This window comes from Centropristis striata, chromosome 3 (genome assembly GCF_030273125.1).
Source record: "Centropristis striata isolate RG_2023a ecotype Rhode Island chromosome 3, C.striata_1.0, whole genome shotgun sequence".
NCBI lineage: Eukaryota > Metazoa > Chordata > Actinopteri > Perciformes > Serranidae > Centropristis > Centropristis striata.
Genome location: NC_081519.1, coordinates 8,050,839 through 8,065,721, shown reverse-complemented (window position 1 = coordinate 8,065,721; position 14,883 = coordinate 8,050,839). Strand labels below are relative to the sequence as shown.

Below are 14,883 nucleotides of genomic sequence, written 5' to 3'. Positions count from 1 at the left end.
TAGCACTTTTCATAGAAGAAATGCAGCTCAAAATGAGATAGATTACTTTATTCATCCCCGAAGGGAAGGGAAATTCGGTAATCTCATTAAAAGATAAATATAAACAAATACAAAACATGTTGAAATCTGAATAATTACTGAGATAAAGTTAAGCATGTCTTTTTGCACCAGAATATTTTAGTATTTTGCTAAACCATTTCATGGAAAACAGACAAATAATCATAGTATGTACAATACAACAGAATAAAGCAGTCAAATTCCACTTCGACATTTTATTATATGAACTGCTTATTATAAGGTAAAACAAATACATTTTCATCTCACACTGTATGTATGACATACATACAGTATATAGAGAACATTTATAGTTATAAACTTACATATTTTGCCGTATTACTGTAGATCTGCATATATGAAACCATATTTCCACTGCGGAGGGCTTGTTAGATGATACAGTTTCAACACATGGGAGAAGAAGGTGACAGCAGCAGGATGCAGGGTGATTTCTGGGGATCAGGGAACAATCACAGTTTGAAATCAATAGTCTTACATCATGGTGATGATGCAGATCTATAAGCCTCTTTTGCTCTGCCAGTAGAGAAGCTCCTGTCTGGTATTTTATCACTTCATAATCTTGGCTCAGTCTTTCATTTCATGCTTAAACTGATTTATATGCCTCACAAAATGACTCAGTTGGAGTAAGGGAGAGATCAGCAGCAGCAGCAGCAGCAGCCCTGTGTAGAAAAGTTTTCATATTAAATATAGTTAAAAGTAATCTTACACACACAGGAGGAAGCCTGTCCTTTTGCCTGATAACACGGATGTTCCAGATGTTTTAGAGTCAGAGTTTCCTGTCCTGGGTGAAAGGCCAGTGGTGATAGCACAGATGTTTTATCAGAGGGGGAACAGCACCGGTTTGTACAGAACCACAGGGGAGCAATCTCTCCTCTCACTTACTCACTCTGTCACTTTCTTATTATATCTTCATTTTTCACACCGTCACCTCTGCTCTTTTTCTCTTTCGTCATTCACGCCAAAAGAAAAAGAAGAAAAGGAATGCAATTATGACCTCAGTGGACACCTGCCAGCACCCAGCGATGAGCTGGAGTGCTGTGAAAAGTATCCAGATTCTTTAATTTAGTAAAAGTCTCAATACAACCAGTGGTGGAAAAAGTATTTAGATCCCTTACTTAAGTAAAAGCACAAACACCCCACTGTGAAATTACTCCACTACAAGTAAAACGTCCTGCATTCAAAACTTACTTCAGTAAAAGTACAAAAGTATCAGCATCAAAATATAAAAAGTATAAGTGCTCATTATGCAGAATGTCAACACTTAGATTGTTGTATATATTCTAAATATATTATTGGATAATTGTTATTGGTGCGTTTATGTATGAGGCGTAATTTTGTAAAGATATGGCTCATTTTAACTACTTAAAATGCTGTTATAAGCTTTAATGTCTAATCACTTTAAATTGATCATGCTTTTTTATGTTAAATCTTCACCTGAAAGTAACTAAAGCTGTCAGCTAAATGTAGTGAATTAAAAAGTACAATATTTACCTCAAAATGTAGTGGAGTAGAAGTATACAGTTACATAAAATGGAACTACTCAAGTAAAGTACACGTACATTAAAATTGTACTTAAGTACAGTACCTCCACTGAATACAGCACTGTAAACATACTCCACTGCCAGAAAAGGGAGACGGTTAGAGAGAAAATAATTTCCTTTAGGGTTAGGAGCAAAAAACATTAAACCACTTATTTAATCTTCATAAATATAAAATTTGTATTTAATAGGCTGTTTTATGTTTTTTTAGGTAAAAACCAAAAAGTAACAAGTAATTAAAGTTGTCAGGAACATGTAGCTAAGTAAAAAATACACTATGTGGTGGAGTAGAAGCATAAAGTAATAAAAAGTGTGAATATTAAAAAATAAAATAAAATAAAGTACGAGAACCCAAAAATTGTGCTTAAGTAGCCTACTTTACTTGCTTTATGTATTTAACTACTTTCTGCTACTGGTGAGAAATCACGTGAAAGACACATTTATGTTGTTAATTTCAGGAACCTTTTACTGCATTGTATTTATTCTCTGACTCTTAGAACTAACAATGAAAATCATTCTTTGCCAGTAACAAAAAAAAAAACATACATCAGTGCACATGCAATGTTCTGCGTCTGTGTGCCTCATCATTTCAGCACCACCTTCACACTTCTGAAAGGACACATGCTGTGCATCGCCGCAAGCTCAGTAATTCATCTCCCTGTCTTCTCCTCACCACATGGCACAGGATAGGCACATGCTCCCTGCTATAGGCTGAAAGGTGGGACAAAGAAAGGTTGGCAGACAAGGTGAAATGACGCAGGTGAAGCGAAGGGCACATCTGTGTGGGACACAGGGGGCCGTGTCAGTTTTGGAGATGCTTTATCTGGTTTAGGGACAGATGGGAAAGTTAAACTGGGAACGGTTATGTAACTAGAAACTGTTCTTTGTGATGTGAAGGAATAATAATGAAAAGACTTGTTATCATTACAACATAGCTGTTCCTCCTTCCTGTTTTGTGTCGCTGTCATCTTTTCACACCCATTTGATCTTTTTGAACATGAAATCTGTGAGCAGTGTGTGTTAGAGTTTAGTTAACGCTGAATTAAACTGAAATAAACACCTGTGACCATCTTTTACTGAAAAAAAATGAAATAAAATTAGAATTTTACAGTATTTAATAAAAAGAAGCATCAGTGATTGACAGCTGATTTTTTGATCTCTCTGACTTTATGTCAATCTACTTGCTTCCTGAAAAGCCTGCAGGGTTTAGTTAAAATATGTTTGTTTGTATTTTAAGTAACGTGTAAGTTAACCAATGTTACTTAAGCTAGTTGTAATGTGCAGGACGTAAATATACATAAGTTAATCTGTCCATCCCAACCTAGTTTTTACATGGACTTTATCGCTCTTTATAGTGGAGAACCTGACGTCATGATTTTCTCCCGTCATAATAACTTACGCCAAACAGTAAAAAGTAGTAATGCACTTGGGGCTGACAGGTTGGGGAAGTCAGACGGTATTGAGATGGACTAACGCAGCTATTTTTGTTGTTTTTTATGATATTTGTTGACAAAGTAACAAAAATACACAATACTGTCAGTCTTGTGCTTTAACAACATTCAAACTACATAAGGGAAACAGAAGGTAGAGGTAGGGATTAGTTGTCATTAGTTTGCATAAGAGGGCAGCAGGTGAGAGTATTTTTGTGTTGAACTTTCCAATTAGGTGATCGTAACCCCTCGGGAGGAAGTGTTTACAGCTGCAAAGGGCTTCCACGGGATTCTTTACTTTGTTTACCGGCAGCGTAATTCCATCTATCTTTTCCATTGAAGTCTTATCTAAAAACAAAAACACTGACACTAAATCCCGCAGAGGGAGCTACAGCAGAACCACGGCAGACTCTGTAGGAGGAAGGTCAGCTGTCAGAGCACAGAGCCAGAAAACATTTATTGGCAAATCATAGAAGGAGTACTACAATGAGAGGATTAGAGATGCCACCTTGCTCTCAACATGCCCACAGAAAATAAAGTGAGTGAGTCACTGTGTGACATAATCCCTCCATTGATTTGGCTCATGTGGTGAAAAGGGCAAATCCAGTTACGATGAGAACGGACCAGAAGTGAATCAACATTTCGCATAGCGTGACGCAAGGGAAAGCCCTAAATACCAGACACAAAGATTTCTTCTGGCAATTACAATGCCACTTTGTTCATTACATCGTCTGTTCTCAGACCCAAATGTCAGCCATGTGTCTTGTATTTCTATTCTCATTCATTCCTAACACGCCTTCAGCCTTTATGTTACTCTTCTCTGTTCCTGGCTGCTGTCTCCCTTCTGTTCTGTTGTCTCTTCTGCCTGGATTCTCGTGAATTCTCTATCAGAAAATATTTCATTATGTAAATCTTTATATGATCCACCCATTCTTATAAACTCTAACCCCTTCTAAGATGTATCCACTCCGTTTTGTGTGATGCATCCTAGCAACTTAAGTGACTTTTCTTCTATGCCACTAGCATATTAGCATTTGTACTTGTCCTTCCTACAAAGTGAGGACCAGAACAAGTTTTAAACCAACAGACTGAGGACATCTTTGGAAAGTGAGGACATTTCTGCCAGTCCTCACTTCTTTAGAGGCCTGTTTGAGGATTAAGACTTAAGGTTAAGCTTAAGGTTTCAATTATATTTAGGTTAGGGTTTGGGGTTAGGCATTTATTTGTGATGGTTAAGGTTAAGGTAAGGGGCAAGGGAATGCATTTTGTCAATGAATGGTCCTCACAAACATAGGAGTACAAGGATGTGTGTGTCTGAGTGAAACGTCTCTACAACTACTGGACGAATTGCCATTACATTTTGTACAGAAAACCATTCAACCTGTCAAAAATCATGAAAGGAGCACAACCTGGCTACAAACCCGGTAATTGCTTATCCTCTAATCCTGTTGGGACACTCCCTCTCTGAGCAAGCTCCTCTTGTGTGTTGATATACACTCTGTTTCCCCTGTCCATCTCTGCTTTGATCGAGCATGAAGCAGAACTAACCTTGTGTGGAGAAAGCAGTGTGAAAACTAGGCTACCTCCACGACTCTGCAGTCCGTCATGGCCTAGTGAGCACACACTCATGCACACCTTTTCCAGGACAAGATAGCTTGCACTTCAGCAGGATATTAAATATTCAGTCCCCTGCCTCTTCCTGGCCTGTGGGGAAGGGTGGCTTGGGGCTAATTACTGAGCTGGGAGTGAATATGTGTGTGTGTGTGTGTGTGTGTGTGTGTGTGTGTGTGTGTGTGTGTGTGTGTGTGTGTGTGTGTGGCATATGGTTTTGTTTATTATTTTCATGAGCATTGAGGGTTCTGTGGAAGTGGCATCAGTCTTGGTCAGGTTCATCTTCTGTTTATGCAAACAAGAAGTGGGATGTGCTGTCCTCACGACCTCAGCGCTTGTCATTAAGAGCTAATGAGGTAACACCACACTTCCCATAACCCTCTTTAACAGTATATCTGTGTCCTAATATCCTCTCTGCATAGTGCGATATATTCCCCCAAATGGCTTTATTTCCTTTATAGGCACTGTGAGAATTCTCTCTCTTCTCTGCTCTGATCCATCTGGCAGCATTCAATTTCCTCATTTGTGAAACAGTGTCACCCCCGCATACATAAAGTCATACATACACACTCACATCCCATTGACTAATCAAGGAAACTTACAAGTTTCTGCTGCAGAGCTGAGGCTGGGTTTGCCACATTCCCTCCGTGTCACAGATTTGTCAGAGTGTCCTCAGCAGACACCTCTTTCTGTCACTCTCCCTGTGCTCTATCTCTCTGGTGAGATCACATCCCTATAATCTCCACTCTGGCTGACCCCGGGTTGGAGTACTCCCGGGTGAGAGGGGAAACGGTGAGTAAGAGAGAGAATCCTATTGGGGGCGGAGCAGGTCACACTTCGCTTGTCGTTCGCACACAGAACACACCTCGGTTCGAACAATGTCTTTTTTTATTCAGAGTAATTCGTCAGCGACGCCCGGTCAGTGCGTCAACGTAGATTAGTGTTGATCTGATGAGTGCAGTTTCCACTGGACAGTACATTAGATCTGAGGCTCAGTAGCCAGTGCCTCTACTCTCTTTTGATTTGCTGCCTAATCAATGCACAACTGGCACAATTTCCTTCTCCAACCTCTCCAGACTTTGCTGTGTCTGATAATTTGACCTCCACATCCTTAAAAAACACTTGCTCTAACTTTACTGCTGCTGTTAATGATGCTGGTAATGTTAGTAACAGGAGATCTACCTTATGGGTCGTATTTAAGGGTTTTCATCCATCACTTTGGTCTCAAGGGATGCAGACTGGGAGGCAGGCTATTTCAGGGAACACTCTGATGAGAGTTTACATTTTTCTGCCTGCCCTTTAGTTCACAGCTGAACTATTTGGCTGCTGAAGTTAAAATGCCTTTACTGTAGTCTTTCTCCCGTCCTCTCTGAGCTCCACCCCAGCAGGGCTTCTCTGCTTATAGTCCCTCTTTCCTCAAAGGCCAAGGTAAGTGTAGGAGCAGTCACCTGTCAAGATTAATTAAAGCTTACAGCCTCTAATTGGTGCCAGGGAATAATCCTGCTCGCCGCTGGCCTGGGACACAGCCTCCACAGTGACCTTGTGTTGGATTTCACGCCAACTCTGGGATAGGAATAATAGGCGTGGCACACCTACACACCCACAACTGTGCAGCCTTCTTAATCCCTAGCACTATGACTAGACCCTATTGTACTGAGCAGATTATATCATTAGTAGGTGGCTCAATGCTTCAGAGGTCTCCAGTAGTCTGTCAGACAGGTTCACTGACCATGCATGGTGTGCTCTGTAAAACAAGTAATACACTGTGGTTTTCTTGTAGCCTTTTGCATCACAGGTTTGAAACCTGAATAGAAATGGTGAAGAACAAGTGTGGCAGGGGTTTTAAAAAATGTATCAACACAATCTCAAACTCTCTCTCGTCTCCCGCTCGTCTCCCTCCTTCACTGTCTCTCTCTTTAATGCACATGTCAAAACTTGAAGAGAAAGGAAAACAAACATCTGCCCCAGAGATCACATTAGCTCTGACCTCATTTCCTTTTGAAATGCTGACATGACAGTTCATGAATACTTTGAGGAGAAAGTAGCCAGGAAGTTAAACAGGCCGTGAAGAAATATCATCAGAAAATGCTTTCGCAAGTTGGTATTTTTTAGCCAGTCCTGAAATAAAATTTGTCACAAATGGAACCGCACAGCTTTGACACGTTGAAATGGGGTTCCTCATGAGACTGACCTTCTTCCTCTGACATTGTTAAAGCACTATTTCACTTTGATGAAGTGTTTTAACTTTCAGCATGTAGTTCAGGGGCAACTGCTCACTTTAGCTCCACTGGTCACATTAAACCTTTAATACACCTTTCAACGATGCAAACTGCAGAAAAGGCAACATGAGTGATGCATGCTGCAAAAATGCCACCTGAATCCATTTTTCCTTGTTTGTTGTGAGTATAATTGTGATAATTTTCTAAATGAAAGCTTAAAGTGAAGCATCAACTACAGGTTCAAGGTAATGAGAAGGACCCTCACACAGACACAAAACAGATGGCTTCAAAGTTATTGAATATTCAGTGCAGTCTTTTAATCTTCAAGTCTTTTAATCGTTTCAGTCCAGGCGACCATCATCAGTGCCGCAATGTACTCACGATCAAACGTTTGCTGCTGGTTTCATAAAGATTAAAAGACTGGACTGAATATGCAATTATCCATATTTTCTTAGTATGCATATGCTACTAGGTACTTTGCATTTGATTTGTCACCTGACCAATAACACACCTCAAACTTTATGAAGCTAGTTGTTCCTCAAAGTGACCCCAAAGAGAACTTTATAAACTACAGATGACCAAACAAGACTAAAAGTCTTTAGCCATGCTAGCAACTCTGTGAGGCTTTATATAGGCTCAGTGAAGCTTTCAGCTAAATGGCAACGTCAGCATATTAACATGCTAACAGTGAAAACGATAAAATGCTAATGTTCAGCAGGATATGACAACCTGTTCTCACTCCCAGCTTGTCAGTTACCAATGCTTGGTTAGTGCCCTTCAGCGTCCGTAAGGTCGCAAAAGGTCCAAAAGGTACTGTTAAACATCAGTTTTGGAGGTGTCAGGGACAGCGTGTCATTTTGAGTGTGACATGCCTTTTCAGATAAACTTCTGTGTTCACATGAAACATAGCGTTTTGGCAAAAATCTATATGGTTATGGTTAGGGGGAAAAGGGGGTTTGGGTTAAAAAAAATCCATACAAAACTACTGGATGCAGTTACATAGCCTGAGTGTCTTATAAGACGTGTGTGGGTTTACATTGGAATCAATAGTTTGTCTTATGAGGGGCACTGATCAAGCATTTGTACCTGATGTGTTTGTGGTGAGAATAGGCACGTTATGATAACCATGTTCCAAATCTTAGCTTAGCCTGTAAGCATGCTAACATTAAGTTATTCACGTCGAGCTGACACTGATGGAAATTTCATTATACCTTTGGATGTATTTCATTCCTTTTTGGTTTGTTCAATAATCATTACAAATCAAAGTTTTGACCTGATAATGGTGCTAGATAAAAAAAAAAAAATTTAAAACATTTTTAAAAAGTTGTGGACACTAAAGTTATTAAGATACATTTTGAGGGGAACATGAATGTCTGTACCAAATTTTATTTAATCACAGATACATTTCACTTAAAACCACAAATATCAATGTCATGGTGGCACTAGAGGAAAAGTCAGGGAATCGCCAAATGTTATAGGATTCCTCCCCTAAAGGCCTTGTGCAAAATTTTATGGTAATCCATATTTGTTGAAATATTTCAATCTGGTTTGACCGACATTGCGAGAAAATGGCACATGATAGCACTGGGGGTACATTCCTCAGTTGTTATTATTATCTATGTTTCCATATTTTTCATTGTTGTTTTCTTCTGTGTTTTGTTTTCCAGATCCTGGCAATTATCTCCATCCTCTTCATCGTGTTGTCCACCATTGCCTTGTCTCTGAACACCCTTCCAGAGCTGCAGGACACAGATGAGTTTGGTCAGTCCACAGACAACCCGCAGCTGGCCCACGTGGAAGCTGTTTGTATTGCCTGGTTTACCATGGAGTACCTGCTTCGCTTCCTGTCCTCTCCCAGCAAGTGGAAGTTCTTTAAGGGTCCTCTGAACATCATCGACCTGCTGGCCATCCTGCCCTACTACGTCACTATCTTCCTGACAGAATCCAACAAAAGCGTGCTGCAATTTCAGAACGTCCGTCGTGTGGTGCAGATTTTCAGGATCATGCGTATCCTGCGTATTTTGAAGCTGGCTCGTCACTCCACGGGTCTCCAGTCTCTGGGCTTCACTCTCAGGAGGAGCTACAATGAGCTGGGTCTGCTGATCCTTTTCTTGGCCATGGGCATCATGATCTTCTCCAGTCTGGTGTTCTTTGCAGAAAAGGATGAAGAGGACACTAAGTTCAAAAGCATCCCAGCTTCCTTCTGGTGGGCTACTATTACCATGACCACAGTAGGCTATGGAGATATCTACCCAAAAACTCTACTGGGAAAGATAGTTGGAGGTTTGTGCTGCATTGCCGGAGTACTGGTGATCGCCCTGCCTATTCCCATCATCGTGAATAACTTCTCTGAGTTCTACAAGGAGCAAAAGAGGCAGGAGAAAGCCATCAAAAGACGGGAGGCTCTGGAGAGGGCAAAGAGAAATGGTAGCATTGTTTCTATGAACATGAAAGATGCATTCGGCCGCAGTGTAGAGCTCATGGATATAATAGTGGAAAATGCTGATGAAAAGAAGGAGAAGGTGCATGACAATCATGTGACTTCTATTCAGCCGAAAGGGACACCCAAACTCAAGTCACCCATGAGTCCCAACAAGACCCTCGAATCAAGTTACCAGGAGCAGGCCAAGCCCTCGAGCAGCCCACAGCATCTCAGCGCACAGAAACTTGAGGAAATGTACAACAAGATGGCCAAGTCACAAACTGACCTCGACAGCAAGGAGAAAGGGCCGCCATCCAAAGCAGTCAGACAGAGAGCTGAATTAGAGATGGGAAGCATCCCCGCTGAACCCATCGCAGGCAAAGCAGAGGTAGTTTCAGACATGAGGAGCATGTCCAGCATTGACAGCTTTATCAGCTGCGCCACTGACTTCCCTGAGAGCTCTCGCTTTTCCCAAAGCCCCGTCAGCAACATGCCGGGGAGGGTCAGCACCAACCCCAGCCTGGAGCCCACCTTGGAGAACGAGCATGAAGGGTCCCACGGCACCAACACACCCCTGACAGGACGAGGCACCAAGCCCGGAGCACATTATTCTGACAGCCCCAGAGGGGTGCGCTTCAACAACCCGCTCAAAAGCCACTCGCTCAAGGTCAACTACAGAAGTGGGGAGGATTCGGGGACAGGGCTCCTCTCAGACAGCTCGTCAGTCATGAGCCCCGAGGTGTCCGTCTACACAACTGCCAGCAGCAGGACACCAAGCAAGAGCCCGGAGAACGTACCGCCGAGCGGCCTCTTCACATTCCACGATGCAACCATCAGTAAATTCATCGATGCCGACACAGATGAGGAGGAGCACCCGCATGACGGTTCAGGCGCCAACCCGTCCCAAAGACTGCTGGAAAGAGCCAGGCCGAAGTTCGGTCATCACTCCGGCTTCCAGCAAGGGGCCAACCACATGGAGGGCCTGCAGAGGAAGCTGGGGAACAGCTCACTGCCGCTGGAAGGACAGGAGAACCATGTGGCTCAGGAACTACAGCCACTTCAGGGAGAGGAGAGTCACCCTAACGCCTGAAGTTACAATAACAAGAAGAAATGTGCGTGAGAGGAGGAAGCAGAAAAGGGAAATGTAAGAAGCACAGTGAACTAAGCAAAACTGAACTTCCCAAAAATATGAAAGACGCTGAAAACATTTGCAGGAACATTTTGAGAATATGAAATTCTTCTGCCATGACAATAGCTGTGGACAATGGGAACGATTTTTGTGTTGTGCTCTCGAACTTTTTCTTACCAAGGACTCCTGATTAATTAATTCCACAGAGGACTCTGATCTAAGAGGTTTTAAAAATGGCAAGGAATGCCCGTCTGTTAGTTTTTACTATTTATACATTTGTTTCAGCCCAGATCATCGTATAATAATTAAAGCCTAGTTGTAAGAGTATCATTTTTATAAGCAAAAACCTATTTTTATGACATTCCCGGACACAACTATAAAGCCACTATAGCAAAAGCTGTCCAATCAGTAGCAAACCACAGAGAGCACTGACACATAGCACTGCAAACAGGAACACATGAGATGTGAGAATGCTGAGATAGTTCAAATGTTGTTAACTTCCATTTTTCTTTAACTTTTTGGTTCAACGGTGTACAATTATGGCATTACAAAGGCAGCAGTATGTTGAGAACATGTATAGTTTGCTTTCTTTAACTTCCTTCCTCAAAACTGGCCTTAGTTTATGTTTCACTCATGATTTATGTTTGTATGAGTGAGAAAGAAACAGACAGCACATGCATATATATATATACAGTATATGTATTTTTATGTAGCGTTCCTGATCTCCCAATTGTGAGGAGAGTCAACCATTTTAAGTCTGAGTTTAATGGCTATATTTCTACTGCACAAACAAACACACAGAGAGACACTGTGAGGTTGCGTCCATCGATTTCCTTCTTGTTCCCGTTGTGCCCGGCTGCTGGCAAAAGAAAGCACCTTAAAACAATAATTATTTTTCTTATGAAAACAGATGAAATAACCCTCTTTATTCTTGTTTGTATTGGTGTTTGTATTGGTGTAATCAGAGTTTGAATCTGGAGAAAATCAAAAAGTCTTATGTGTTATTTCAAAACTTTCTCAGACGTGTCTTGGAGGAGTCTTCATTCCTATTGTAGCTGATAAATTCATATAAAATGAGCATCACTATAGCCGGAGAGTCGATGTTAAACCTCCAGTTTTGTAGGCGTGTGAATATTGTACATGTATAACTACAAAAGTAGAATATTACAAAAAAAGACACACATTTATTGTACCAGGTAAAGAAGGAAAATAATTTATATTTTTAAGATATTTTCTAAAAGAACGGACTCTTAGACAAATATATTGTGCTAATCTCGTAGTTTTGCATTTCGATATATATGTACTGGAGTTGCATTTGTTAGACAATATACTATAGTAGATGACTTTGTATTGTTTGCGACTGTCTCCCTGTAAATGTCTGTCCCTCTCTCCTTTGTGCAATGTGAAGAACCAAAGAATTGTTCTTTCTGATAACTCGTACAGACGATGGTAGGTTTTACTGTTTTAACTCAAAAATGTAAGAAATTCAAGCATTCCTTTTCTAAATCTGACACACTTCAGGGAGCCATACTTGCTCATTTGGTGTAAGCAGAAGAGAGGACTGGCCTCTGAAGAAGAAGATAAGAAGAAGAAAAAGCTGTTGACGGAGTGAACAGAGAGGAAAATGAAGAGGGAACACAGCACTTTATTTTACATTCATTTCAAAAAGCTAATTTGATTATTTACACACTGTGGATCTCGGCAAGTGGTTCGCTTCCAGAGATCCAAAACATTACACTCATATGAATTAATGTGACATCGCAACGCACAGCTCCGACACACAAACAGCATGGAGGTACCTCGTGTGTCTGTAGGCCGCTTTAGTTCAACCAAATATCTGCATCCTGCTTTTTTCTATATGCATTCCGAACATATGACCACGTGGTGCTCTTTGTTACTCATGCAAGCATGGTGTGATATAGCATTATTAACTTTACAACATGACATGCAAGCATGCTGCGAAGCATCTATTTTTAGTAGTGAATCTTTTACGCTTAAAGAAATATTTACGCTGTATGGTTGCAATCATTAGACTTAATACGAGTTTTCGTGCCTTTGCTTTTAATGGACGCCTGCCCTGCACACTGAATCTGTCGCTGTCTAATGGAGAAAATTAAACAAACTGCACAGCAAATAAACACGCAGAGAACTGGGTCATTATGCTGCCAGACACTCCTCCTTCTAGTGTCTTTCCTGTACACTTTAATGCACCCCAACATTTAGATGAAAAAAAGGGCCCCAATCCACAAAAACAAACAGGTGCACACTCACTCAGCAGACGGAACGACCACTGTTTCCATGGTGATGGTTGAGATGAGTGGATGGATCGTATTTGATGCGAGCATGTAGCCTAATTTGTAGAGATGTAGTCCTTGAAGACTTAAATACCATATTGCTGCACGGTGTTTACATTCAGCTCATGAATTCATTCATTCAGTCATCTCAATCTGATGAAGCTTCAATTAGTGAAGAAAAAGAAAACTGTATTGTGGGCCTTTAAATGAGACACCATCCCTTTATTTCACTTTCATAGAAGCATTCACACATCTCATAGCCACATGCTTTGGCGTGATGTGTATGTTCACATCTGTTCCTGACCCCCATGGAGAGAGAGTGTGAAATGTGAATGGAATAGGAACGAGGGGTGTGTGACAGAGGGAGCTGTGCAGCCTGATTACAACTGACATCTCTAATGAGAGCTGCAGCACTCTGCTCTTTCACCTCATGTCGGCCCAAATCTTTAACACAGACAAGAGGATCATTAAACAACATCAGCTCTTCTAAAGCTCTGTCCCTCAGACAGGACACAAACCATCCCGCTCTTTCATTGACAAAGTTACGCAGCTAGATTATGCACACTTATGCACTCATCGTGTGTGGGTTGGAGGTTTTTTTTTCCCATTTAAAAGCACTGGCCCTGTACTTAAGTCTTTTGTGCAGAATGACAGTGCAGAAATGGCAGTTGGGTTGAGGCATCCTTTTGAGGATGTGTTCATTTCTGTGATTCTATAAATATCATCCTGGGTATGCAGAAGGGAAGGGAGGGTCTGGGCCAGAAGGAAAGGCTCAGTTACAGCAATGTCTTTGGGTAGATGGGAGGAACAAACTTCGTAACAGAAGAATTGGGTAAAAAAAAAAAAGGGGGGGGGGGGGGGGGGGGGGGGGGTCTAGGGGGGCTATGGAGGCTTACGGGAAACTATACAAATAGCCAGTGGTGTATCTGTTACAGCCCAGATCGTAACGCTGCATGGTAATGGAATAAAAATGTCAAAACTGACAAATGGTCAGATGACTTTCACTCCTGAAAGTGTCAGAAACACAAGAAAAGACAAAGGGAGGGTGTCTTACACAGCAAAGATTCATTACCATTTATCACACAACAGTCAGACATGCAGTAATTGCTGAGAAATCTTTGGAATTGAGCCTCTTGTTATAATGGACTTACATCCTAAACAAGCCATAGTCTGTTTAAATGGTTACAACTCTAAACGTTAACAATGTCCTTACTGCTTTTTAAAATATTTTTTTCTTGTTTTCTGAACTGCACTTTATTGATTTCTCTGTGTTAAATCCTCTGCTTTTTAGTAACCATGCAGATAAAAATGTCAACATAAAAATACAGTTTCCAAAAGCACAAATTATAATGTCAATAAGTATCTATGTCAGTTTTTTCAAGCACAATATGCTACACTAGAGGTTTCAGCCAAATGCAGATACATTATTTAAGTTGAGAATCTTCCCCCTTCTTCAGGGAATCGATCACCTCTGTTCGACTCACACAGGTCTGTATGCTGCCCTTACTGTGTGTGGGGAAATGTTTGTTTTGTAAAAGTTTCATACTTTGTACCAGTTGACTTTGTAGATTATTCTCTTTGTGGTTTCCTGTCGTTCGACGCATGTAGCGCTATTAAACTTTGACACACAGAACTTGTAAATATCATCTAAGAAGCTATAGGAAAATGTCTATGATGAGCAATTTTGAAGCAATTTTCTCCTTTTACTGACTGATGCTTAATAAAAGACAATAATCCAGTGTGAAATTTGCTTCTTTTCTTCTTCTTTTTTTTTTTTTTTTACAGAACACGTATTACCCAACAGGAATGTGAAGTATGAGAGCGAGCAGTGAGATTGTGCAATGACAAAACTGCATATGTTATACAACAGCGCCCTCCAGTGGTATCTTCTGCAATCAGTCGAGAAAAAATATCCTGTATATTAGAGTATTTACTACACAGAATGGCACGCTATTATCATGCATGCTGTATTGAGGGGGGTAATCAGGGCCCCCTTAACCTACAAAATGTCACAAAGAGGGACATGTATGATCTGTAACGACTATAAAAAGAGACAAAAGAGACACAAATCAACTACAAAGACTCAAAATTTGAAAAAAAGAAACCCAAAACCACAGCATGATTGGTAAAGACTACAAAGAGGCAAAAAATAACAATAAAAAACA

The 14,883-nt window shown here is 40.9% G+C and overlaps 1 protein-coding gene across 2 annotated transcripts in view; it reads left to right on the top strand.

Moving 5' to 3' along the window:
- Nucleotides 1-13,520, top strand: part of LOC131969120 (potassium voltage-gated channel subfamily B member 1-like) — a 45,073-nt gene extending 31,553 nt beyond the window's left edge. For both annotated transcript variants that reach the window (XM_059330277.1, XM_059330278.1), the window contains one exon: nucleotides 8,541-13,520. In XM_059330277.1, coding sequence (XP_059186260.1) covers nucleotides 8,541-10,385 — 1,845 coding nt within the window. In that variant the 3' untranslated portion in view covers nucleotides 10,386-13,520. The remainder of the gene's footprint in view (nucleotides 1-8,540) is intronic.
- The last annotated feature ends 1,363 nt before the right edge of the window (nucleotides 13,521-14,883 follow it).